This window comes from Nanorana parkeri, unplaced genomic scaffold (assembly GCF_000935625.1).
Source record: "Nanorana parkeri isolate BGI_ZX_2015 unplaced genomic scaffold, ASM93562v1 scaffold313, whole genome shotgun sequence".
Classification (NCBI taxonomy): Eukaryota; Metazoa; Chordata; class Amphibia; order Anura; family Dicroglossidae; genus Nanorana; species Nanorana parkeri.
In genome coordinates, this window is record NW_017306581.1 from 630369 (window position 1) to 657481 (window position 27113).

At 43.0% G+C, this 27113-nt stretch overlaps 1 protein-coding gene across 2 annotated transcripts in view; it reads left to right on the forward strand.

Annotated features, from left to right (window-relative positions):
• ARHGAP21 (Rho GTPase activating protein 21) overlaps positions 1 to 27113 on the forward strand; it is a 168401-nt gene that overhangs the window by 110529 nt on the left and 30759 nt on the right. Inside the window, exons 7-8 of one of the 2 annotated variants that reach the window (XM_018557954.1) lie at positions 9522 to 9551; positions 10888 to 12943. In XM_018557954.1, coding sequence (XP_018413456.1) covers positions 9522 to 9551; positions 10888 to 12943 — 2086 coding nt within the window. The remainder of the gene's footprint in view (positions 1 to 9521; positions 9552 to 10887; positions 12944 to 27113) is intronic. The other variant, XM_018557955.1, reaches the window with a different exon arrangement.

Sequence of the window (27113 nt, forward strand, 5' to 3'; positions counted from 1 at the left end):
TGACATACAGCATCTTTCACCACACTTACACGGAGCCCAGGTTATCCAGGACCCGCCTGTGATTGGACAGGAAAGGAAAAGCGGCATAGCGATAATCTCATCTGTCACTCTTTCTCCTATCAGCATACTTCTTTTCAGCACACAGACTGATTGACTGCTTGTGCAGCTTCTGACATTCCAGCCCTGCCATACAGGTTCTGTGAGAAGCTGATATTTGAACAAATTCAGGTACTCACACTGCTTGCATGTAAGAATACAGAATATAATGTATTGATAATTACAGAGCTGCGTTAGTTTGTGTCTTGTTTATCTGCCTGGATTTCAGCATTAGAATTAAAGGAGAACTATGAGGTGAGTGAAGATCACTCATCCTCATAGTTCGAGCCGACGCGTGACAATGAAAGTGTGACACGTCGCTTCAATAGATCGGGAAGTGAGCGAACACATACCGTCGCTTGCTCACTTCTCTATCATCTCCCTGCAGAGAGCAGTGACTGTCGGTCATGGCTCCCTGCAGGGATTCCCCCCTTCCCTCTCCGATCCTCCAGCTCTGATTGGAGGAATGGACGGGGGAGGGGGTGGGCACTATCTAGAGGCAGAGCCAGCTGTCACTCAGCTGGGTGGATCTCGACAGTAATATCAGGATCTGTCCCGGCTCTGGTGGTCTCAGTAAATAGGGAGCTGTAGCTAGCGATATACTGAGCTTTGGGTCACGGGAGGAGGTTAGTATGTGCCCTCTCATGACCCTTAAGAGAACTATGGGGAAAAACACTTACCCCATAGTTCTCTTTTAATGATTTGATGATAGACTCTTAGCCATCTTTCTGAATTGACCCATTCCAAATGCACTTTGTTGTCAAATAACTGGTCCTGTCTGGTTTTGGGGAAATTTGGCTCAAGCAAAAGGTTCGGGGATAGGTTGAGATGTTCGGGATATTCACAGGATGTTTTTTTTTCTTTCTGTGCCAAAAGCTCCCCAACAAGAACTAATCTGCCGGTTTACCAAGACCTCCAGTATCCCAAAAACATACTGACAGGCTTTCACGGCATATTGTCTAAGTGTGGCAAGGGTAGTAGATTTGTAAGCGTCTTTGGACAGTCATGAGATCTGATTGGTCTGTGTTCTACAGAACATGTTGGTCTTGCATGTTACTACCAATAAAGTGCACAGAATCTCAATCTGCTGACTTATACAGTTGTGCGAGCGCTATGAAACTATGAATATATTTAAGAAACGGCTGTTGAAACATTTTATTTAAGTAGCCAGAGTGTAAAGGCACGATTGCAAACTGCCAGAATCGCGGCAAACTGCGCATGCGCGAGAATCGCGGCAAACTGTGCATGCGACTACATGGACTACAATCTCAATACAGATTAGTAAACTAAAAGTGAGATTGTAGTCTATCACAGGAGTGAGCTTGGAGCGGTGACTACTTTACAACACACACGGGGACCATGGGCAACAAAAGTAGCCACCCTCCAGAAGGAAGGACAGTGTCAGCACCAATTCAGAGATGGTTTGAGGATCTACAGCCGAGTGATACACAAATAAGATATGTTTTTTATTAATATTTATGCTACCTAAATGCAATTTTAAGATTTAACTCCTGAGTTTAGTGTCACTAAACTCCTATCTATCTATCTATCTATCTATCTATCTATCTATCTATCTATCTATCTATCTATCTATCTATCTGTCTTATCGTGTAGCCTTAAGTGTTTCCACCCTTCAGAGATGTCCATTCAATTATCAATGGACAGTTTTCCCAGTGCCAATCCATTGCATTACACCTTAGAAGTGTCCTTCTACTTTGGGTCAGTATGTGGTATTGCATGGTGCTGAGATCGTCTGTCTATTCCTGTCCTTCACGTCTCTAGATAAGTGATGTTTTAACGTGCCCCATTTTTTATATGGTACAGGCTCTGGGTCATTCAACCAGTAGCTAGTGAGCTACTGACCGTAACAAGCATGCAGCCAATAGAGTCTAAAAGTTTTGAACTCTTGATCTGCAATCTTGTGCAGGGTTGGTGATTTGTTGGGTAGTGAAGCCAGGATTAGGTTGAGGGGTTTGGAACCAGCAGCTTGAGAAGCAATTCTGCAATGGCAGCTCCCGTGTTTTTATACTCACAGGTTTCCCTTAAAGGCCTTGGGTTCTAAACAACTAGAATGTGAATTAAGTAATCCTCATGTGATCCAACAAGCGGCTTCATAGACAATATTCTCATTATGATCCTACAACTGCCATGCTTGATGCTTGTGTGTGAGTATGCATTAAGCTGAAATAACTGATTCTTCACGGTTACTGTAACCCCACAATGAGGAGTCATTCACACAGCGGATAAGGCGACGCAGAGATAAACACTGTTAAAGTACCAGCGTCTGGGTCTTCCCACTTCCATCTGCTTCTCCTGTACTTAAAGGAGAACTATGAGGTGAGTGCCTTTCACTCACCTCATAGTTCTAACCGACCTGTGACAATGAGACTCTCACAGGTCGGCTCAGTAGATCGGGAAGTGAGCGAACATATACCGGCGTTCGCTCACCTCTCGATCCTGTCACGGCTCTCTGCCGTGACGGGGGACTCGCGGTATACTGAGCCTAGGGTGACGGGAGGATGCTAGTTTGTGTCCTCCTGTTACCCTAAGGAGAACTATGGGGAAAAGCCCTGACCCCATAGTTCTCCTTTAATTAACCTTATCTTACTGCGAATAGTAATGAAGGAAACCTGTCATGGGAGGAGCATGAAGTTGGCAATTGCTGTGCCCTCCTCCTAAAAAATATCAGTTGCCTGTCTGTCATGCTGATCCTGTGGATTCATTACTTTAAACCAAGGAAAATGAGATAAGAATGTATGATCTTACTGGTCTTCCATGTTGGATTTACAATGTATTGAAGCTACTGGATGGACATGACTGCAAGACAAACTAGCATCTTCAAAGTATGGTCAGCTGTAGCAGCCCTGCGTTTTTTCACCGTAGGTTTGCTTTATTTTACTTTACGGTCACCTTTCAAGACAGTTTTAAACACTCGGCTCTCCTGCCGTCAGTACCACTGAATGCTGCTGTAATGTAGAGAAGGTATTGCCTGAAGAATCTTCTGAATCTGAAACTTCCAGGAGTGTCTGATACCTAGTTCCCCGCTGTGCTCAGTGGTTTCTCCTGCCAGAGTTGGGGGTCCTTGGGAGGAACCACTGGGTACAGCGGTTGGATTAGAAATCCCCAAAGTCTGTAGTTTGGAAAACAAATCTTCAGATGGCATTTTTCTGCATTACGGCAACGTTCCGCCACGGCAGAGCCAGAGGTGAGTATTGACTTTCTTCTTTGCATTGGTATATGTATGCCTATGCAAAGTCACTTTATAGGAAGTGAGGTGACTAATAGACGGGAGCTTTTAACCTCTTGCCATCCGCCCGTTAAGAAAAAAACGGACGGACGGCTGACTCCTATCTGCGGGTTGCCGTCAGACGGCATTTTTTTTCCTGCTCGCGCGCGCCCCCTAGCGCGCGCGCACGGGCAGGAAAGACCCGAAGTCACAGCAGCTCATATCATCATCATGAGGGCCAGATAAGTAGCATTTTCAGGAGAAAGGTAGCAATGGCATTCTTTATATTTCTCACAGCAGAGGTTGCAAATAATAAAATTAGAATCAGAATTATGTTTGCCCAATAAAAAAAAAGCTTTCCCAGATTTGATGAATAAATGGAAAAAACAAGATACAAATAGACCTTTAAAAGATAAATGAATAAAACCAACATTAGTTGCAATTTTTTTCTTCAGATATTTCCCCCACAGTTTTTTTCCTGTCCTTTTGATGGGCAGAATCATTCAGGCCACTTTCTCTGAGCCCAGGCCATCCTATACCCACTCCAACCTGTGACTGGACAGTGAAAGGAGAAGCAGCACAGTGATCAGCTCATCTGTCACTCTGCTTTTTCCTCCTGTCAGCATATTCTTTGTCAGCACATGAACTGTTTGGTGTCTTGTACTGCTTCTTCCTCTCATACTCCAGCCCAGCTGTACAGGGGATTATAGTTGGCTGGTACCAGGTCAAATGTAGGTACTTGCACTGCTTGCATTTAAAAAATTATATCGATCTGTTAATGGTTACAGAGCTGCATTCATTTGTCTTTTATATCTTCCTAGCATTCGGCTTTAATTAAAAAATAGATATAATCTTAACATGTCATACAGTAAAATGGATTGTTTGTGTGACTCCTGCATATCTTCAATAATAAGTGGAGTTCCCTGTTACACCAATGATTGTGAGATTACAGGCCCTTTAATCCCACTCACCCTGTGATTACATAGATATGGCCTCTGTGACCCGTGTGGCTGGTATTTGGAAATAGAATGAACTGAATACCTCACAGACAGACTCTGAATCACAGGCAGAATTTATTTTGGCTCATTTACAAATGATCCTAAAATTGAGAGACTTGTTATTATTGCTGATTTCAAGATGGTGCAGATAATAGGAAACAATTGGAAATGTTCTATATGAATGGCTCAATAGATTAGATGGGTGATTTATTTATTTTTAGGCACATTTCCTTCTTGGCTCTTGGGATTGTTCCAGCCCTGTAAAAAAAAATGTGTATCTTTTATTCTACCGGTTTGAATTCCAAATACATTGCTTAGCAGAGCCATACATCTTGTGTCAGATTCCTGTACCCTAGGGTACATCAGTGGAGAGGTGCCACCTTGATGTTGTGTTATAGTGGGAAGTGGTCTCCTTATTAGACAGCCATGGAGTCAGAACACGTCTTCGTTAAGCTGGCCATACACCTATAGGCAGGGCTTGAAAAATTTGATAGTGTCTCACCAGTCAGTCAAAAATTTCAGCATGACCGGACTATAGCCTTGCAATTTATGTTAAAATTTTTTGGGGACAGAGAGCTTTCGTTTGGAGGTATATATATGCATATTGGAGGATTTGTATGCAGCAGCCTGTCCTCCTATATGGAAGTACAAGGCCGTACGCTCACCCGAACTGCACATCTGTGCGGGTGTCCGTACTCTTACGGTGGCCGAATGGATCCTGGCTGCGTCCAAGCAGGGACACCGACTTTACGGTGGTGTACGTCCGGGTACTCCCTTAAGGTGCCCATACACTGCACGATTATCGTACGATAATCATATGCGATCGGTTTTTCGTACGATAATCGAGCAGTGTGAACGGAGACGTGCGACCGTTTCTACTGTACGGTCGCACGTCTTCTGTCGAACCAGCATGTTCGAAAACCAGCCGGGAATCGTACGATTCTCGGCTGGTTAGAACGGTGCTCGGAAGATAAATGCTGAACGGGCCGGTGTGCGCACGCGCACACTGCCCGTTCAGCATTGCGGTCATCGGAAGCCCGCCCCTCAGGGGGGTGGGCTTGCGATGATCGAGAGTGCGATCTGCCTGTCCAAGATAGGCAGATCGTACGTTTTTTTAATCCCTTTACAACCATCGCAAGACTAAAGTCTTGCGATGGTTGTAGAGTGTATGGCCACCTTTAGAGAAGAACAGGCTGCTGCGTAAAAATCACACGCAGCACCTGTCCTTCCAGGGAGCGGCCTGATACGCCCGTGCACGCAGCACAGATCTGTACAGGCCGGCTGTTACTCGTGTGAATGAGGGCTAAACCATAACTCATCAACAGGCATTAGTTTTTTTTTTTTTCGTTTTTTTTTATGCTTCCTTAGAAATTTGAAGTGTTATATATGTGACTTCCCACTCCCACATTTTTAACACTGTTTCCTGCTGCATTTACACAAGGTGACCATGATTCATAAATACCTGACTTTTCTGTTATGCTAAAACAAAAACATAATAGGGGTGCTTCAAATAAGGCATTTGCAAAACATTTATATGTATATGTTGTCTGTAGCTTTGCTCCAAATTCAAAAATTCTGCAACATTTATATTGTACCGGCGTGGGACAAATTCAAGTCTTTCTTATTTGCAACAATTTTACTGTATGATTTTACTATGTTGTTTTGATATATTCATAAAGAACCCTCCACCACCATATTGGTGGTAAGGAAAGTGAAGGTAAATAAGACCTCTTCCATGTTGGAGGATATCACTGATTGTTCTGAACTTGTAGTTATTCTGTCACATGTTTGAGACCATTCTTCCGAAATTGATTTGATTGGTTTCCATTACTCTCCCAACTTCTCCAAATCAGTTCTTTGCTTTCCACTTTGAGCGATGCTTCTCCATAGATGGTAAAGGTTCATATGCACCTTACTGCAGGGCTGGACAAATCCCGGGAGCCAGGTCGCCAATGCTCCATAAACGTTACAGCTAGCCCTTAATCCTGTTGGCATCAGAATTTCATATTTGTCCTCCCCTGCTTTACTGGCATACCTGAATCTGTTGCCATTTCCAAGTTCTACTGCGAGATAGATTCCTAAACAGACACTCTTTGTGAATTCCAGGGAATGTTATATTTCAGAATCAACAATAGATCCAGGTAGTTGAGCTGCTTTTGGTACTGTAGGTCTCAGAATGCAGTATTGGTTTCTACTGCCCCGCAGCTGGTATGTGACCACAGGCTGTCTTCACTGGGAAATACAGGCCTGGCCAAAATCTAGGCGCCAGCTCTAAGTCTCCCTTCAGATCTTTGAGATCCATAGCGCTGAATGGGCCAACGCTGGGCAAATTGCTCCTTTCACTAGCTGTAAAGAAGGAATTCATAGAAAGGGAGGTAGTGTTACTAGATTATACTTGGTGGTGGGGCTACTTACATGTTGCAGGAGGGATGCACATCAGCACTGCCAGGGAAGTGTTTATTTTTGTAATGCTTCCTCCAGCAGCAGAGAGCAATCCTCACAATGAGCATATGTGTGTGAAGCCCAGCAGCCATGGGAGGATATAGCAATCCATAATCTGCTCAGTGATCTCAAACACAGCGATGCATCGTTTTGAGATTTCCATTCAGCGATAAAACATATAAACGAATGGTACTGTTCCACACTGAACGATCAACTAAAAATATTGAAGATGCAATCTTTCAGTCATACATCTAAACCATCTGTTAAAAACAATCATTTAATTAATCTGTATTGTGATTACTCCCCAAGATATTGGTTCGGTTTATCATAAACAGTCAATAGAATTTCATGCCAGCCAATCGACTTGGCAGAGTCCAAGTCAATCATGTGCTCACTAACTAGCTTAATAGGGTGGGCGTTTAGGTTGTCATTTTTATTTGATCGGTTTAGTCACGTTATGTGTGTGGCCACCATAATGGTGTTCATAGACAAACCAGTCTCATAGCTGAATGAAAGATCAGGTGGTCTTCATAGCAGCCACCAATCCCTGCCACAGTCTTCATAGCAGCCACCAGTCCCTGCCACAGTCTTCATAGCAACCACCAATCCCTCCCACAGTCTTCATAGCAGCCACCAGTCCCTGCCTCAGTCTTCATAGCAGCCACCAGTCCCTGCCACAGTCTTCATAGCAGCCACCAGTCCCTGCCACAGTCTTCATAGCAACCACCAATCCCTGCCACAGTCTTCATAGCAACCACCAATCCCTGCCACAGTCTTTATAGCAACCACCAATCCCTGCCACAGCCACAAGGCCCTGCCAGAGTCCTCAAAGCAATCACAAATTCCTACCACTATCTTCATATCAATCTCATGCCGTTTTCCTGAAGAAATATATCTGCCATCCTGCTCGTAATTCTTTTCAGCATCCTTCCAAATTTCTGGAACATTTCACTTTATTATTCCAAATAAATTTTGTAGTTAATGATTTGAAGAAAACAGAAAACTGCTTGTGAGACCTACTTAAGAATCTGATCCAACCCTTTATGTACATAGTGCATCTGCCACAAGCAGTGCTTGAATTGGCCAATTTGTAAATATTGCATAGTAAATGTGGAGGCAATACTGCCCTGTAGTTCACTTTTCTCATTTGTCCTCTGCTGGGATGTGTAGTCCTGTAGCAGCCGCCTCAGCTTCCCAGCTGCCGCATTCACAGATTGGATTAATAACGTCTGGGACAGGCATTTTTCCGGGATCTGGGTATAGGGAAGCAATTTCCTCCACAGCATCTTTCTAATTTTAGCTGGAATGTGGAAAAGGGGCAGCTTGCCGTCAGCTGAGAGCTGAGCCTATAGCCACGTCTGTACGAGAAGCCTCACTATTCGGGATGCATAATAGAGCATCACTGTCGTCATCCACAAGCTGCATGCTGCCGAAAGCTCCTGGGAGCGAGGGCTTTAATTGCTGTAGTGGAAGGATGGATCTGTAAGAAGCGGTGGGGCTACCTACATGTTGCAGGAGGGATGCACATCAGCACTGCCAGGGAGGAGGTTTTATTTTTTTTCTTTATCCTCCAGCAGTAGAACGCAATCCTCGCAGTGAGCATATGTGTACGAGACCCAGCAGCCATAGGAGGATATAGCAATGCATAATCTGCTCCACCGCCCTTTTGCTTCTTTTGGTACCTTCCACAGAAATCAGTGTACATGTATTTTTAGCTCTCTGTAGCCGGCATATGCCACAGCCACAAGGCCCTGCCAGAGTCCTCAAAGCAATCACAAATTCCTACCACTATCTTCATATCAATCTCATGCCGTTTTCCTGAAGAAATATATCTGCCATCCTGCTCGTAATTCTTTTCAGCATCCTTCCAAATTTCTGGAACATTTCACTTTATTATTCCAAATAAATTTTGTAGTTAATGATTTGAAGAAAACAGAAAACTGCTTGTGAGACCTACTTAAGAATCTGATCCAACCCTTTATGTACATAGTGCATCTGCCACAAGCAGTGCTTGAATTGGCCAATTTGTAAATATTGCATAGTAAATGTGGAGGCAATACTGCCCTGTAGTTCACTTTTCTCATTTGTCCTCTGCTGGGATGTGTAGTCCTGTAGCAGCCGCCTCAGCTTCCCAGCTGCCGCATTCACAGATTGGATTAATAACGTCTGGGACAGGCATTTTTCCGGGATCTGGGTATAGGGAAGCAATTTCCTCCACAGCATCTTTCTAATTTTAGCTGGAATGTGGAAAAGGGGCAGCTTGCCGTCAGCTGAGAGCTGAGCCTATAGCCACGTCTGTACGAGAAGCCTCACTATTCGGGATGCATAATAGAGCATCACTGTCGTCATCCACAAGCTGCATGCTGCCGAAAGCTCCTGGGAGCGAGGGCTTTAATTGCTGTAGTGGAAGGATGGATCTGTAAGAAGCGGTGGGGCTACCTACATGTTGCAGGAGGGATGCACATCAGCACTGCCAGGGAGGAGGTTTTATTTTTTTTCTTTATCCTCCAGCAGTAGAACGCAATCCTCGCAGTGAGCATATGTGTACGAGACCCAGCAGCCATAGGAGGATATAGCAATGCATAATCTGCTCCACCGCCCTTTTGCTTCTTTTGGTACCTTCCACAGAAATCAGTGTACATGTATTTTTAGCTCTCTGTAGCCGGCATCAATATGACAACATAATTCAGTCTTTACATCAATAAGCCGCTTTTCATTTTTTTTTTTTCCTTTCTTACTATGCTTTATTTCCTGCCCAGCTGCAGTTTCCAAAGGATGTCACAGCTCTGGTAAGACACACACACACACACACACACACGAGCCTTGTCGCTCTATGGAATGTTTTCATTTTGATGTAATATGTCTGACACCCTAGCTCGTTTAACACCGGAACCGGTTTTAGTTACGCCTGTCTCTGAAATCCGTTGTCTTGCGTAAGTGTAGAAATGCATGCGCTGCCTCGTACAGATTGATTTCATTTTGCTTTTTTTATTTCATTTGTAAAATTAAATCGTGCTTGGTAACCCTGTGTTGTGTATGTTACAGGAGGCTAAAAACCCCGCCCCTGCCTTTAGTAGTATCCGCTGTGTTTATGGCTGCAAACATTGATATTTATAAGGCAGAGCAGGAACTGCTGTAATGTGATACCACACCTGTACTATATAAAAACCTCAGTCAAGCGAATAGATTTTTGTCCTTACTGCATTGACAGCCACTGCAGTCATGATTGCTTAATTGCTCACAACTGGAACCTTTAAACATGTCTTACTATGCTTCCGTGAGCCGGTCTTGCATTCCAGCGGCTGCGATTTCCCCGGTTCCTGTAATCCCTGCGTATTCTGTGCTTGTTTTGCCATGATTGCTGAAATGCATTTCGATACTAGAGGGAAATGGGCAAAGAGGACAGAATTTAGTTTAACTCTTTTTCGGCGTAGTCAGTCCCTGAGGCTCAAGGTAAGCTGTGGCTCAACCAAAAGAAGAGGATTTGTATTTGTTTGTGTAGATCCCATTAACGATAATTTAACTGCTGTCATTGGCTCTTGTTTAATGCAGTTTAACTGATCCGTCGCTATATCCTGCTCCTTTGACTAGTTTGTTTTAACATATGTTTACTTTGTAACATGGTGACACCCGCACTTGGCATGTAGTTCAAACATTAATCATTTTAAAGCAGCACGTATATTACGTTATGTGTAGACCATATAGTTTTTTGTGTTTTTACCAGTACAATCCTATAAAAAAAAGTGAGGCAGCAGACTTTTTAATTCAAAAAATGTATATTTTAGTCTTCAGCAGTTGCGGACAGGCAGATCTGGCAGTGAGAGCTCTCCACTGGTATTTTAAGCATTGTTTATTTGCCTTGGTCTTTTTTGAGGGCTTTCTGCCCACGCTATTGGACTCGCCATGCTACAGTCTATGAAATGCAGCAGGAGGGGTGATACTTCTTGGTTGACTTAGTAATGGCCATGGCAGAGCTAAGAGATCTTCCCATTGGGCCCCCCCTCAAGATGCATAAAAAGTCACTTAGCTATTCCAACCTGCAGCTGCCCCCAAAAACTTAAAACGTTTCAGTCCTTTTTTATGCCCATGTTTTTCAGTTCCTAACTTTGTTCTTTGTCTTTTTAGGCTTACTCCCAAGATGCTTACCGAAGAGGAAATGAAGCCTTTAGTGGTAAAGCAAATAATATTCCAGAACCCCCACCTATATGCTACCCCCGAAGAAAATCTGTAGCTTCAGTGATGGCACAACCGGCTGAGATTCCACCTCCAGGCACATCACTGACTAATCAGCAACCCGTGCAGCCGGACAAAAACCACCACGTAGAAATCCAAGTGCCTCCATCACCATCGGACATTGTGAAGTCCAATACTGCTGTATGTGTCATCAATGAATCTGTGAGAACAGTTATTGTGCCTTCTGGGAAAGTTGTAGATCTGTCATCGGCTACAACAAATTGTACCGGTCCTTTACACAGGACTGAGCCATGCTTGAGGACCACAACAACGCCTTCTGCTGGACTTCCATTGATGCCAGTGGAAGTCCGGCAAATGGACAATGCTGGATTGATTGGCAAACCTCTAAGTTATGGTGGGCATACTGATGCCATGGATAGTCCTAGGTCAAATGTGCATAGAGAAGATTCTCCATCTCCAAACCTCTCATCAACTAATGGCTCTGGACTTTTGCACAGAGCTGAGAAATGCACATTTATAACAACGCCAAGAACCGCAGGGTCACCTTCTGCTGCTGCTTCTTCAATGCCAATGGACTCCAGGCAAATAGATAGTCCTGGTGTAATTGGCAAACCTCCAATGTACGGAGGGCAGTCCGACAGTATGGATGGTCATAGTGTGCTTGGTCACGGTGAATCACCATCTCCTAATCATTATGCTTCTCCCTCTTCTCACCAGCAAATAGACTGGAGGAATTACAAAACATATAAAGAGTACATTGACAATAGACGTATGCATATGTACGGCTCCCGAACAATACAGGAGAGGTTGGACAGCCTTCGAGCAGCCTCTCAAAACCAAACGGACTATAATCAAGCTTTGCCAAACCACGCTTCTATTCAAGTTCGACGTCGAAGTACTTCTCACGACAGGGTTTCACACCCTGCCCAGATGAGGCAGCGGAGTATTTCCCAGGAACGGCTAGAGGATCCAGCACTAGTGAAGGATTGGCCTCGCAGTGCTTCCCAAGATGCAATACTATTACCAGCAATGCTTCCCCGAAGCCCCAAATCTAAGTCATGGGATTTTATAGCCAGGAAAGGGGGCAGATTAGACCTCTATAATGCTGACCTTCCTGAGTATAATGGTGAAAGAAAGCACAATTATAAATGGACTGGATTTACTGAACAAGATGATAGACGGGGCATTTATGAACGATCTAGGCAACATTCCTTTCACACGTCTCCCCGTTCTCCAAACTTCCAAATGGGACCTGTTGCTTATAGCCCAGATACTAGACGAGTAAGTGGCCGAGTTTTACCTTCAGCACATCCCTTGCAAAAACCTCCCAGTGACTTCAAAAGCACCCCTGTTTCGCGGGACGTTCACAGTTCCTCTTTTCGATCCCCCCATCCTCGACAGATCCCGTCTGAAAGATTTCCAATTCCTAAATCTAATCCTGTGAGAAGCTCCTCTAATTACGGACCTAAACCCTATCATAGCAAAAAGGTGGATGATGGAATCGTTAAAGACCAAAAAGTGGTAAACCACATTAATAAAAGTGGCGTATTAACCCTGCAGACCGTGTCCCCAGCAGACAGTTTTTCTAGTTCCCATATAGATTCCATCATCAAATCTCCAATTACCTCCTCTACTCCGATTCCCACAAAGCCTGTGAAACAGGTGACTGCTGGCTCAGCTACCTCTGATAAAGTGGATGTTCAAAATGGACAAAACTCCAAAGCTCAAGACCACGATTTGATCATGGAATTTAATTCCGTCGATCCAGTGGTTTTAAGGGACAAATCCCCAACTGGGCGTCAGACCCCGCAGCCTATAAGACAACAATCTTACATCTTTGCCGTGATTGACCAAGAACCTGTAACGGACACAACCTGCTGGTTACCCAATGATGCCAGACGCGAAGTTCACATCAAAAGAATAGAACAGAAGAAAGCTTCTACTTCCAGTTCACCTGGGGATTCGTTAGCCTCCATCCCCTTTATAGGTAAGTCCAACAGTTGTTTGTGTAATTAATATATTGATGGCTATATGTAGGGCTGCAACTAATGATTGTTTTTCATAATCAATTAGTTGGCTGATTATTTTTTCGATCGATTAAAAACAAATTTAATACCATCCTTAATTTAAAATACAGAAATGCAGTGTTACAAACATAAAGTATACTTCAGAATAAAGCTGCATGCACTGTTTTTTGCAGTTGCACTGCACTGGAACGCACGCTATTGTGGTACTGTAAGGGCGATCATACTGTAAGGGCGATCATACTGCGGGTGGGAGGCACGTTTGGGGTGCCATCGAAATGAATGGCACTGCAACGCACCTGCCGCTGTAGAATCTGTCAGGCCGAAATTGAAAATGACTCTCTTCCCACCTTTTTCTATAATTTTTTTTTTTTTATAATTGTATTGTAAGCACATGACGCTTGAATAGCTTCAGCCAGAGAATTACAGCTGCCAGTGGCATGATTCTGCAGAAGGCAGCTGAATGTAAATACAGCCGGTAGTGGGCTATTGCACCCACCCACTGCTTGCTGTGCCCTCCTCCCAGTGTGGAGGAAAGAGCTAGGGGATCCAACCAACTAATGGATAATGAGAATAGTTGACAATTATTCTCATTATCGACTATTCGATTAATTGGTTGCAGCCCTAGATATATTTACCTTTTTAATAAATACAGTATGCGGTACTGTCAAAAGTTTTAGGCAGGTGTGAAAAAATGCTGTAAAGTAAGAAAGCTTTCAGAAATAGGTGTTAATAGTTTTATTTTTATCAATTCACAAAATAGAAAGTTAATGAACAAAAGAGAAATCCAATATTTGGTGTGACCACCCTTTGCCTTCAAAACAGCATCAATTAATCTAGGTACACTTGCACACAGTTTTTGAAGGAACTTGACAGGTAGGTTGTTCCAAACATCTTGGAGAACTAAGCACAGATCTTCTGTGGATGTCGGCTGCTTCAAATCCTTCTGTCTCTTCATCTAATCCCAAACAGACTCTATGATGTTGAGATCAGGGCTCTGTGGGGGCCAAGCCATCACTTCCAGCACTCCTTGTTCTTCTTTATGCTGAAGATAGTTTTTAATTACATTGGCTGTATGTTTGGGGTTGTCCTGCTGCAAAATAAATTTGGGGCCAATCACACGCCTCCCTGATGGTATGGCATGATGGATAAGTATCTGCTTGTATTTCTCAGCATTGAGGACACCATTTATTCTGACCAAATCTTCAATTCCATTGAACCTCCCCCATGCTCTACTGTTGCTGCAAACACTCATTATTGTACCGCTCTCCAGCAATTCGGTGAACAAACTGCCTCCTGCTACATCCAAATATTTAAAATTTGGACTCTTCAATCTAGAGCACTGCTGCCATTTTTCTGCACCCCAGTTCCTATTTTTTTTGTGCATAGTTGAGTCGCTTAGCCTTGTTTTCACATCGGAGGTATGGCTTTTTGGCCACAGAAAAATGACAGCAGTTGCTCTGAACTGCTGAGTCAAAATTTTAAATATTTGGTTGCAGCAGGAGCCAGTTTGTTTGCCGAAGGGCTGGAGAGGGGTACAATAATGAGTGTCTACCGGAAATTTTGTGAATTGATAAAAATAAACTATTAACACTTTTATTTCTGAAAGTATTCTTACTTTACAGCATTTGTTCACACCTGCCTAAAACTTATGCACAGTACGGTATATATTTTTACACGTGTACTTGTCCCTTTGGTATCCTATTTCCAGTCTCTATTGTACCGTTGCTTGGCTTTCTCCCAGTTTAGTCCTACATGCTTACATTGACTCTTCATAGTATAAATAGGCGAAGAACCCAGTAGTCGCTAAAAAGCCAGATTCTCCACAATTGAGGGAGCTTGATCTGGGACCATGTAAAGTGGTTTACTTTTTCACTTCGCTATCTTCCTTATAATTAAACTGGGGGAACTGAATTATGTTAGCAGTCTGTGTAAATTGTGGATTAATGCTGTAGATCGAAATAATCTATTCACAGCTAATATTTTAGGTTTTTGTAGATACTAGCAAGTTTCGCCCTGACCTCATCCAGCATCCCCATGAAATAAAAAAATAAAAAAGTAAGAAGCAACAATTAAATAAAATACAACAAAAGCAAATAAAAATTCTACACCCACCAAGTTCCCAATGAACAGATTGGGTGCTCTGGATGACATTTTGTTGACTGCATAGGGTCAAATCTTTAAGCAAGCCATTACAAGGCCACTAATACACTGAACAATGCCCTTTACTAGGTGGACACACTATGCTATTGGACTTCTAATGTATTTTATATTTACAAAAGTGTAACGAGGATTGACGCTCCCAAATGTAGACTGTAACATCCAAATTTGACTGGTACAGTGTCGGTAGATATTGAAAGGGCAATTCCATCTCTGGAGTCCCTGAGACATACAGAAAGGGAGCAGATGACATTCTATGTATCTAAAGTAGACCTAGAGTGCATGCTTAATTAAAACAACCGTGTTGGGGGCTTAGCCAATATTTCAGACTTTGTAACAAATGTATATACTGGAAAACTGGTGACATTATTGTAGCATGAAACGTCATAGCTCCATGCTGGGGTAATAGGATTAACTCCTTCAAAGATCGCATCGGTTGTGTTTGGCTGACATTAGATGTGAGGAGTAATGCAGGCTGCGGAGTTGGCCATAGCCGTTATATGATGATCCTTCATTTAGATAAAATGTGCCGTTACAGGTCTTTGCATGGCCATAAATGCATACAGCGCAATGTATAGCATACAAATGGACTGCTGGTTGCCAGCAAAGTGCATAGCTGGTTAATGGGAACACAGTGGGAAAGGTGCAAAAAAATTAATGGATGATTTGTTTACAATGCCTACTTGTTGACTGCTGAAATCACTAGTGTCAAATACACCATCTAATATCTGTGACTCCCTTTAAATTCCTTTTAAAATGAACAGGTTCACTTCAGAGTAGGGAGGATAAATAGCACCTTCCATCTGCTTCCCCACCATCCTGTTCACCTGTTGGGGAAAAACCTAGTACTTTCGATTATAGAGGTCCATTTGACTCTCTTCCCTGGCTCCCACAAAGCAGCACTTCATTCCTGAATAGCCTGTTGCCAGGCCTGAGCATGGTGACTTTGGGAAGGGTCTTTAGTAAAATTTAAGTGCTGATGGGGTGCTTGGTTGGAACATGCACAACCTTTTAGCAAGGAACTTTAAAGGGTGAAGGAGATGGTGGGGGAGCACATGAAAGGTAAGTTTGTGCCTCCCTGATCTAAACCATCTCTGCCCTAAATCGATAGAGTATGGATTTGCTATAAAGTGTGACATTTGTAGATCTCTATACAGATGAGGGGGCTTTAAAAGAAACATTAATGCAAGAATATGGAGGCTGCCACTGCTGATCTTTCTTGAAATGCTAGTTGCCTGGCTGTCATGCTGGTGCTCTGGTATCGGTGAATTCAACATCCATTTACACAGAGACCGCTAGGCAGCAAGCATTTTTAGAATGAGGCCAGCATTGCATTTGTACATCGCTTGTGGCAATGTCATTCAGCAGGACATAGGATTTGTAGTTCTTGATTCTGCTGCACAACTTTAGAGCAATTGCACTCCTTACTACAGTCAGGTTTTGTGAGAAAATCAGTGCTGATCAAGGTGTAAAGTTAGCAGTTGGGGAACTCGAGTCCTGGGCCTCTAACCTTAGTACGAAGCTGCAGCAGCTGGATATATTCAGCCTTGTGTTTCTCAGCTGCTCATGTCCCTTTAAAATAAGACAGCTTGTGAAAGTGGCGTGCTGCAGTGCAGCTACTCCTGGAATTCAGCCCACACTGTGCATCACTGATAACATGTGTTTTACAGGTCGTGCACAACATTATTGATATGATGAGCATTGATGAAACAGTCTTGCTTCATCAGCTTCTGCCCACTCTTACTCAACCTATAAAATCTTTCTAAAGTTCCATCCCTCGGCTCTAAGAGAATTCTATGGTGTTTTTGACCAGTTTTATTAGGTTTTGCAATTGTAAGGTCAGAAAAAAAGTTTGTCAAGGCCTCATCTTGCTGCAAATCCAGTTTATAAAATTGTGACGCATCTAGCCCTGACGCAGTGTTTGGAAGGTCCTCAAAACGTCATGTACTTGTGACACACACACTGTATTAGAAGGTCCTCACAACACCACGTACCAATGATGCACAATATATTTAGAAGGTCCTCACAACCCCGTGTACTAATGACACACAATATATTTAGACGGTCCTCACAACACCATGTACTGGTAATGCACAATATGTTTAGAAGGCCCTCACAAAACCATGTACTGGTGACACACAATATATTTAGAAGGCCCTCACAATCTCATGTACTGGTGACACACTGTATATTTCAAAGGTCCTCTCAACCCCATGTACAGGTGATGCACACACCATGAACTAATGACACACAATATATTTAGAAGGTCCTCACAACACCATGATCTAATGACACACAATATATTTAGAAGGTCCTCACAACACCATGTTTTAATGACACACAATATATTTAGAAGGTCCTCACAACACCATGATCTAATGACACACAATATATTTAGAAGGTCCTCAACACCATGATCTAATGACACACAATATATTTAGAAGGTCCTCCCCAACACCATGAACTAATGAGACAAAATATATTTCGAAGGTCATCACAACCCCATGTACTTGTGACACTCACACTGTATTAGAAGGTCCTCACAACACCAAGTGTCTGTTGCTATATTAGAAGATCATCAGAACATGTTGGTATTTGGTAACAAACACAGTACTAGAAGGTCCTTAGAACACCATGTATCGTTGTTGGCACATACACTATTAGAAAGTCTGTACAACACTACACACTGGTATCACATGAAGTATTAGAAGGTCCTGAGAACGATATAGGAAACTTCTCTATCTATTAAGAAGGGGTGGACTATACACAAGGATAACATGAAGCACACTATGGAGGAATGTTTTCTTTTCCCTCATTGAGTCTGCCATGAACATTCCATAGTTAATAAAAAAAAAGATTGTCCATTAAAGAAGACCTTGCATGACATGCTAGGTACTACTATTTAGTAGCCCCCATCTAAAAGCAGTTAAACCTGAAGGGGAAAAGAAACTGGGACATTCTCACCTTAGCCGATTGCTTCCTGTCCCCTGCCTTAGACACTGATGTCAATCAGCCTCAACATGCAATCCTGGGAACGTTGTTTAAGGTATGCATTTTTGTAAGATTTTTGGGCCCCCAGCTTTCCCAGAATCCTGTGCTGAGGCTTCACGACATCAAAAGCCACTAGGAGAAGGACCAGAAACTGTTTTTATTCCTCCTCCTTAGATTTGACTTGCATTTTTTTTACATGGGGAAAGGAGTGAGGGGGGTAGCAGGACCTTTTGACCTTAATGCAGGGCCTACTTGCCAGTGTATGTAAACCCTGGAGCTGGAAAGAGTCCAGAGAAGGGCAACTAAACTAATTAAGGGGATGGAGGACCAAAGCTATGAGACAAGGTTACAAAACTTAAATATGTTCACGCTGGAGGTTCGGAGATTAAGGGGGGACATGATTTTGATATACAAGATGTTCAATGGTGATGGCAACATCAGCAATAAACTTTTTACGGTAAACTCCCTAACAAAGACTAGAGGCCCCCACCTAAAACTTGTGGAGAAAAGATTTAACCACAAGGGGCTTCTTTTCAGTTAGAGCGGTTAGGGTCTAGAACTCTCTGCCACAAGCAGTGGTTCCTCAGAGACTGTAACATACAGGGGTACAGGTACCATTAAAAAATAAGATCACACGTGGACTCGTACACCCGGATATACATGCAGAATCCAAAACATACACACAATAGGTTGAACTTGATGGACCTATGCCTTCAGCCTCAAATACTATGTAACTAACAATGCACTTCTCTTAATTGGTCCTTTTTTTCTGTTAAATATACAGTTGAAAGTGCTTAGCTTATCTATGTTCTATAGGTGCAAACAAATTTTCTGACTATCTGTAAACTACAGAACATTTCCCCCTGTGCTGTGGAGATAAGAAGAGGGGGTTCTACAGTTGAAACACATTTTCTGTCCTAGGGTGACATAGTTCTCATTCCTGAACAGGAAGTGTTACTAGCAGGATCACCAGGTGAAAATAAAGGGGAAAAAGCCCGTATAAAGTAAAGTCATATAACCACCACATGTAAGGACTGGTAAACAGTATATTACATTTATGTTCTTGGGTTTAGATAAGTTTCGGTCTTTGATGCTTCGGCAGCTTTGTGGGGAAGATAAGAACATATGTTAAAAAAAAAAAAATGCATAGTGCTTCATATTTCTCCAGCACTTCCTTTTAGGCTCATTGTCTACATGGAATATGTCATTGCATAAGTAGAGATTTCTTCTAGCGAAGTGTTAGATCGCCATATTGCACCACTTGACATGCTACAACAGGCCCCTGTAAGTTTCACGAAGGTAAAAAGATTGCGTAAAAATGGGCTGGGCTCTATTTATACAGAAATATTTCATAGCTCCTGACAGGTATGGCAGCAGGCCAGGTCCACTGAAGGCAAAGCGTTCCTGCTTCTGTATCCTGGCACCCAGCCACACAAGAGAAAGGTGAATCCACTCCTATCGCTGGGCTGTTCCATACGAGTGCAAATTGCAAAGTTCATTGGAAATTTCTTTAACACAACCTGTGATGTGTTGCTGGGGATACCTACGACTTCATGTACATAGTGGAAAGGGTTAAATGCTATCATGCTTGTTCACATAGGCGCCAAACCCTTTGCCCTATTTTGTTCCAAGAACAAATAATTTGCTGGACACTACTAGTGATTTAATATACAGATAGTTCAGTCTATTAAAAAATATATATTTGGTGTTGATTTTATGTCTTTAAAATGTGAACATTTGAGGGTTTTTTAAAAATGAATAGTGTGTTTTAAGTGGTCAGTATTCATCATGTGATATCTGGGCAGAACTAAAGGAATCAGAACCAGCTTTGCCTCCTATGATGCCATGCCAACATCTCCTATTACACCCTATGTAATCTGTGTTGGGTATGGGGGTGGCAGGTCCTGCCCTGCCTATTAGTTGATCTTGCATTTGTCAGGAAAGGAAGAAAAAGTGTCACTTGGCCATATTGTTGTTTTAAAGGCACCAGCCTCTGAGGACACAAATATAGGGGCAGCAATTGCTGACTTGTTTTTTAGGCCTTGTTCACACCAAGCGCGTTCCAGGAGCAGAGCAGATCTGTTAGACCGGATAAAAACTGCGTCCAATGTATTCCAATGGAATTTTGGGCTCTAGTTCACACCGCAGCGTTCAGTTCCAGAGCATGTAAAAAGACTGCAGCATGCCCTATTTTACCTGCTCCGGAACGCATGCTAGTGCATCAAAACGCATGCAAACGGCCCTGAACGCATCAAAAACGCGGCACAACCCACTGCACTGCGTGTGCAGAAACTCATGCAGATCTGGTCTGCATTTGGTGCGCACAAGGCCTAAAGGTGAATATTCCAAAGCCAACTGTCTTGATCCTTGCCTCACTACACCAGCCTGTAACAAACATTCACAATAGAAGTTTAGACTTCACTGGCTGCATAATTGTTCCAGATCAGTGATTCACAAGGTATAGACGGAAGGATAGAGAGTGCTGTCCGATGGCGGCTCTTAAATTTCCTTCTGTACGGATTTATTTTAAAGCGGAACTACAACGTCCTATCCCTTACAGCCAGGGCAGGTGCCATCTTGGCTTCTATGTGGATTGCTGTTGCCATGGCGGCTGGGACACCAGTCATTTGAGGGCTTGAAAGTTCGGTTGAGAGCTGAACTAAGCACACTGACAACCTTGACGGCTGGCATGTCTTAAAAGTAGCCGTGTTCGGAGACCATCAAATGGGTGGGTAATGCTCTTCCCTAAACTGATATTCTCATTTTCAGTTAGAGTGGTGTCTTCCTTTCAATGTTGCACGGTTCTTGGATAGACTTTGACAAATTGTAATGAGAGCGTCTGGATCATGAAAATTAGGATTGCATACAGAAAAGATCAGCAGTGGCAGCTTCTATATTGGGTTTCCTTTTAAAGCGCAGCCCCCGAGCCCCCTAAACCCTGGGTACCTGCAGTATATAAACACTCTTGTAAGAATAGTGCAGTTATCCAAGCCAACAGATGTGACCTCATAGCTTTCCTTGGCCTACAGCTCCACTATTTGGAGGACAGTTTGCAATAATCAACTCAAGTGTTTTGTTCTGAGGTCATCGCATAGAAAATGATCTCTAATTAGAAGGAAATAATCCGCAGCACTTAACGGCAAATATGAAACTGATTTCTAACCAAAGAAAAGTAGGTGTGTCGCTTACGTCAGTCTTGCCATGGATGTTGACTTTCCCTAGGCTGTCCTGGTTGCCTGCAGTATGTATCCTCCTGGTTTCAGAAATATCAGGAACGCCGCCGTCACTAAGCAACAGCTTTTCCAGAATGTTCTATTTGTATAATGCAGGCAGTGGGGCTTTAGTGATCTCAAGGTGGCCTGTGGCATCTTAGTTTGAATGTTGTAGTACACATCAGCACCAGGTACTGCAGGGTCATCTTTATTTTTATGTAAGCCCAAAATCCATGTTTTTCCCCAAATATGTTTGGCACCATGTCTCACTATAAACAATCGTCTTAAGTAATCTTTTGTTAATGAGTTATTTGCCAGGAGATCCTGCCAGTAATAGCACTGCCTGTTGCAGATTGACAGCGGGAGGCTACTGCCTTGCCAGTAGCAGTGGTTTTGTCAGACTGTCTCATATGCTTCTTTATTGGGCAACAGGCCACCTGTCAGGTCTCCCAGATATACAGCCCAACATGCAGGCTGGGAACGTTGCTGCCAATAGCCGAGCAGTGGCTTACTGTTATCATACAACAGGGACTGCTTATACTGGCAAGGTCTCCTTATAAGCAACTTTGCAACATATTCACAAAAAATGACTTGCTTAAGAAGACTTTACAGTGGAGCATGACACCAGACATACGGAAATATATATTTTGGGTTTTAATCACAATAAGTAAGATGAGCAGGCAACACTAGATTACTAATTTGTATTGAGACTGTAGTCCATCACGGGAGAGATCTTGGAGGATTCTAATATTTGTGGAGGTTTTAAAGTGCACCTGTCACAACCTGAAACCCCCAGCATTAAAGAGACTCAGGAGCTAAATCTTAAATATGCTTTCAAGTCCCTTTAGGCTGGGTTCACACCTAGACGTATCGAATATGCGCGTTTGTCGCGCGTTTCGTGTTGCGATTTTTTCGTGCAATTCGCTGTAGAAAAACACGCAATAAATCCCCGTTTCCGAGGGCTACTTGGCTGTATCCCAATGGAAACGCGCGACAAAAACGCCCCAAAGAAGCGCCTGTACTTCTTTGGGCGTAGGTCATTTTGTAGCGCGTTCATACGGCCTGTAATACGCCCAGGTGTGAACCATACCCATAGGAAATAATGGGATTTTGGTGTTTGAGCGTTTTGCAGAGCGTAGGCACATGCTACAAAACGCCCAGGTGTAACCCGGGCCTTGCTATTATCAGAAATGTATCTTATTTGTGTATTACTCGGCTATAGATCCTCAAATCATCTCTGAATTGGTGCTGACACTGTCCTTCCTTCTGGAGGGGGGCTACTTTTGTTCCCCATGGCCCCTGTGTGTGCTGTAAAGTAGTCACCGCTCCAAGCTCAGTCCCGTGATGGACTACAATCTCACTACAAATTAGTAAACGGAACATGAGATTGCAGCCCATCACAGGAGTGAGCTTGGAGTGGTGGCTACTTTACAGCACACACAGGGGCCATGGGGAACAAAAGTAGTCACCCTCCAGAAGGAAGGACGGCGTCCGCACCAATTCAGAGATGATTTCAGGATTTACAGCAGAGTGATACACAAATAAGATACATTTCTGATAGTAAAGTGACATTAAAGGCAAATTCTTTTCCCCTCACCCCAACGTTAATGAAAGCACTTACCTTAAATTATGTCTCTTCTTCCGATCATCTTCTTTCCTGTCGTTTTCAGCCTTCTCTCCAGCGCTGCAGCAGGTCTCCGATCCATTGCTGACTCCTCTGAGCTTGCTGGCACTTCCTGTCCCACGGTGTCTGCATGCGGCTGCACGCGTCCAAAGACTTACCTTGTGTCTTTTCTCGCATCCCGGCCGAAACTGCGCATGCGCCTGCCCCAAGATGCTTTGTGGCCGCCCGTGCAGTTTCACATTTTTGGACGGGAGCGCGCAGGGAAGACACAGGTAAGTTTAAACCTCTGTTAAAGCGGTTTAAAAAAAACTAAAACTTTTTGCATATGTCTACTGCTTGCTAGCAGTAGATATATGCAAAAAAAGCTGAGGGTTTAGAAACCCTTTAAGGGACTTGAATGCATTTTTAAGATTTAACTCCTGAGTGTCTCTTTAATGCTTGGGTTTTCAGGTTGTGACAGGTGCACTTTTAAACTGCCACACATATTATAGAATTTTTGTATTCTGAAGCTCCACCATCTGAATGTCAGCATTTTACGCAATACTGGAAGTGCTCAAGGAAGTAGACCCTTTAAAATAGAATATGACGATTCTCAAAGTGACGGTTGTTTAATATGCCTGACAGAAATTTAAAAAGGAAAAAAAAATACACCAACAATCCGAACAACTTCAATGGAAGGAGAACATTTACGCAATTTCCAGAAATTCCCCTGAAGAATATGACTTACACATGTGGTGGGATGATGGTAAAGAAAATCAGCTTATTCAATAGAAGTGTAAAAAAGAAATCTATTTTGACTTATTTTGGGTTATGTACAAAGATCCAGCAGTATTATATGAACTACATTGCCAAGCAATATTTTTTTAAAAGCTGAACTCCAGTCACACATATAATGCACAAATGAAGGCAGCTAATAAATCCATCATGAAATGTATTTAGTTATGCAAGCAGTACAAGTACTTACATTTAATGTTTTGCTCGTGTGCAGAAATGTAAGTATATCAGTGTTCTGCTTCTCCTTTCATTGTCCAGTTACAGGGAGGGGGAAGGACCAGATCTGTAAGTATAACCTGACTGCAGCACAAAAAAATCATGTCTCCTGCCATGCCACAAAGGGTTGTATTTAGGGATGCACCGATACCAAAACTAGTATCGGTGCCGATGCCGAGTATTCGGGCGAGTACTCGCACTCGCCAAAATGCTCTGCTGCCTAGCCCAATACTTGAGCTTCTGGTATCGGGAAGCCGTCTCTGTGCTCCCTCGTCACACGTGACGAGGGAGCATGACGCCAGCTTCTTGACCAATTAGGAAGCCAGGCAACGCGTCATTACACGGTGCCTGGCTTCCTGATTGGCCAGAAAGCTGGCTCCCTGCTTTCTCATTACCTGGTGATAAAGGAGCATGGAGGTGGCTTCCCTGCTGATCAGGATGCCGGGTGGTGAGTCTTTACATGCCGCTCAGCTTCCCGGCTAATCAGGAGGCCAAGTGACGAGTCATTACACACCGCCTGGCTTCCTTAATGGGACTTCCAGTATCATATTCAGTATCGGCGAGTACCGAAAAACTGGTATCGGTGCATCCCTAGTTGTATTGTATGGCAGTGTAAATATCAGGACTGAATGGTCAGAAAAGACCTTTTGGCAGGTAAAACCACTCCCAGATATTTTTTTGTGTGTTTAGCTGTTTACCTGGAGTTCAAGCGCAAATTAATAATGAGACAGCTTGACTTTCCTTTGGACACATCACCAATTGCATCGCAGGACCACCGACAGTATGGGGCAGATTCATTAAAACCAAAGTAAAGGAAATTAGCACTGTTGGCAATATCCGCCAATCAGGTTTCACTAAATGGAAAAATGTCCTGCGTTTTTGTGCTGCTTTTCTTTTCAGCAGTTTTAATCCATAAGCTCATGTGAGGTCATCTTTGGCAGCATAATAGTAACTCTAACAATGATTTAATAACCTGTAACTTTTGCATGTAACATGTCGAGAGATGTTTACAGCTCAACTCCAGCAAAAGTTTAGGTTGCCATTACGGATCTCTTTCTAAAAACACAAGTTATCTGTCAGTCCTCTTAACCCTTTGTCTTTAGTACGTTGAACTACTTATCTGGAAGATTTCTTGCATTTCTCCTAAGTTTACTGATCTACATGCAGGCCAGTGACTCAAAGTATTGTAAACAGGGCAACAGCATGGCAGCCAGCCAACTAACATTTTCAGGAGGAGTTCAGTAATGGCCACCCCTGTATTTCTTTTCTGTTCTGGTTTTCTCTAAGGACCGGTTCACACCAAAATCGGAAGGTAATCGTAAGTCAACGGAGGGACCTTCTGATCCGTTGCGATACATTTTTCAATGGATGCTAACACAAGGGCACAGAAAAATGAATGGCTAGTTCACACTGCTGCGTTGCAGTACGTTGCATTGAAAAAAATTAATATATGTTCTACTTTTTTTTCAGTGCAATGGAGCTGTGTGAATAGTTTTTTGGTAATTTGGGTTACCTTCTGTTGAAAAACAAGATGCAATGTGAATGGGGCCTTAGTGGTGTGAATGGGTTCTAGTGTATATTCAGCCCATACTTTCTTTTCTAGTTTTGAATAGAGTGGGGAACGATTAGAACACCCATCAGGCTTTACGGCTATTCCTGACTCCATTAGAGAGATTTCCCTCCCTTTTTGTTCTACTGACGGCTGTTTCACTAGACAGGAAGTGATGGTAAATCTCTTATAATTTTTTTTTAGTAGAGTAGGGAATGTTAGAGACACTGTCAGCTCGTTATTGTCAATTGTTGCAGAGTTTCCCTCACTTCCCTCCTGTCTGGTAAAACTGTTTTAGCAGACCACGAAGTGAGGTGAAATCCTGGATAGCAGTAAACTTCGTAAGGGCTTCTAACTCTTCCCCACACTATTTAAAGCTTACAAATATTTTCATAATATTAAGCACGAAATGAGTTTTAAAATAAGGCCTTACTGGTCTCTGTGGCTGCAGGCACTGTGGAGTAATTATCAAAATCTACAGCAGAAGCATTTTTCATTTAGGCAACTAGGCTCTCCTCTCCCAGCAGTGAGCTGGCAACTTTCTAATCTGCAATTTAAACACAGATCAGGTAGACCGGAAGGAGGAGAGAGTAGAATGCTGAGCCTTGAGCTCAACTATTAAAACATGGAACAGGCCAGCATTCCACTTCAAGTATGTGATGTTTTCTTCACATAAAGGTGAAATGTAAACACTGTTGGTTGTGCACCTGAGATGAAGTCTTGAGATGGGTGTGCAGGATGGACGTAAATATCAACTGACTAGAATTACTTAACTGCTGCTTATTTGAAATTTTTGTATCAGTTGCTCCACAGTGTCTGCAGCTACAGAGGTCAGTGAGTGCTTTGAAAGCCAATTTACTACTTATTAAGTAAATGCAAACATTTGAATGTCCATCGTCTGGTCAAAGGGTCACTTTAATGTACAGTATATCTAAATCCTAAAGCTGGCCATATACTTTTTAGTCCAAACTGAACAAACAGCTAACCTCGTGGATGGACGAATCTCCTGCTGTGAGTTATTGTATTCTGACAGCAGCAGGTGTGCCGCTGTCAGAATACCTGAACAGTGATTTCAGCGGTTTGACTGCCATCACGGTTCACCTGAAAAATTAGCCTGCTCCTTTGATTTTCTGATCAAAGGATACCAAATGGAAGGTTGTTGACAGGGCCACCCACTGCACGAATTTCAGCCACTTCATCAAGATTTGACCAAATTTTGCACAGTGTATGGCCATCTTAACTGGTGGCCATTAAGTTTGCTTAGGCGCTGTGTAAACAATTGCCATGATCTCCTGCAACTTCCTTCAGCCCCTTTCCAGCATCAGGTGCACATTATTGCTGCGGACCGTCTTCATGATCGTGACACTGGTGGGCCATGCCTGCACACTATGTTCTGCACAGTCTTCTGTAGTCTCTACCAGGGGAGCATGTGACAGCTTGACAACACTGGAGCACAATTGGAAGACACTCAGTCTATAACAGGAAGTGCCTGCACGAGTACCTTCATGGCAGGATCACCAGATACTATATTTGAAAGCAGTTTAAAAAATAAATGAGCGTCATTTCAAAAGTTTGTTTTTGATGTATTCAAGCTTATTATATAAAAT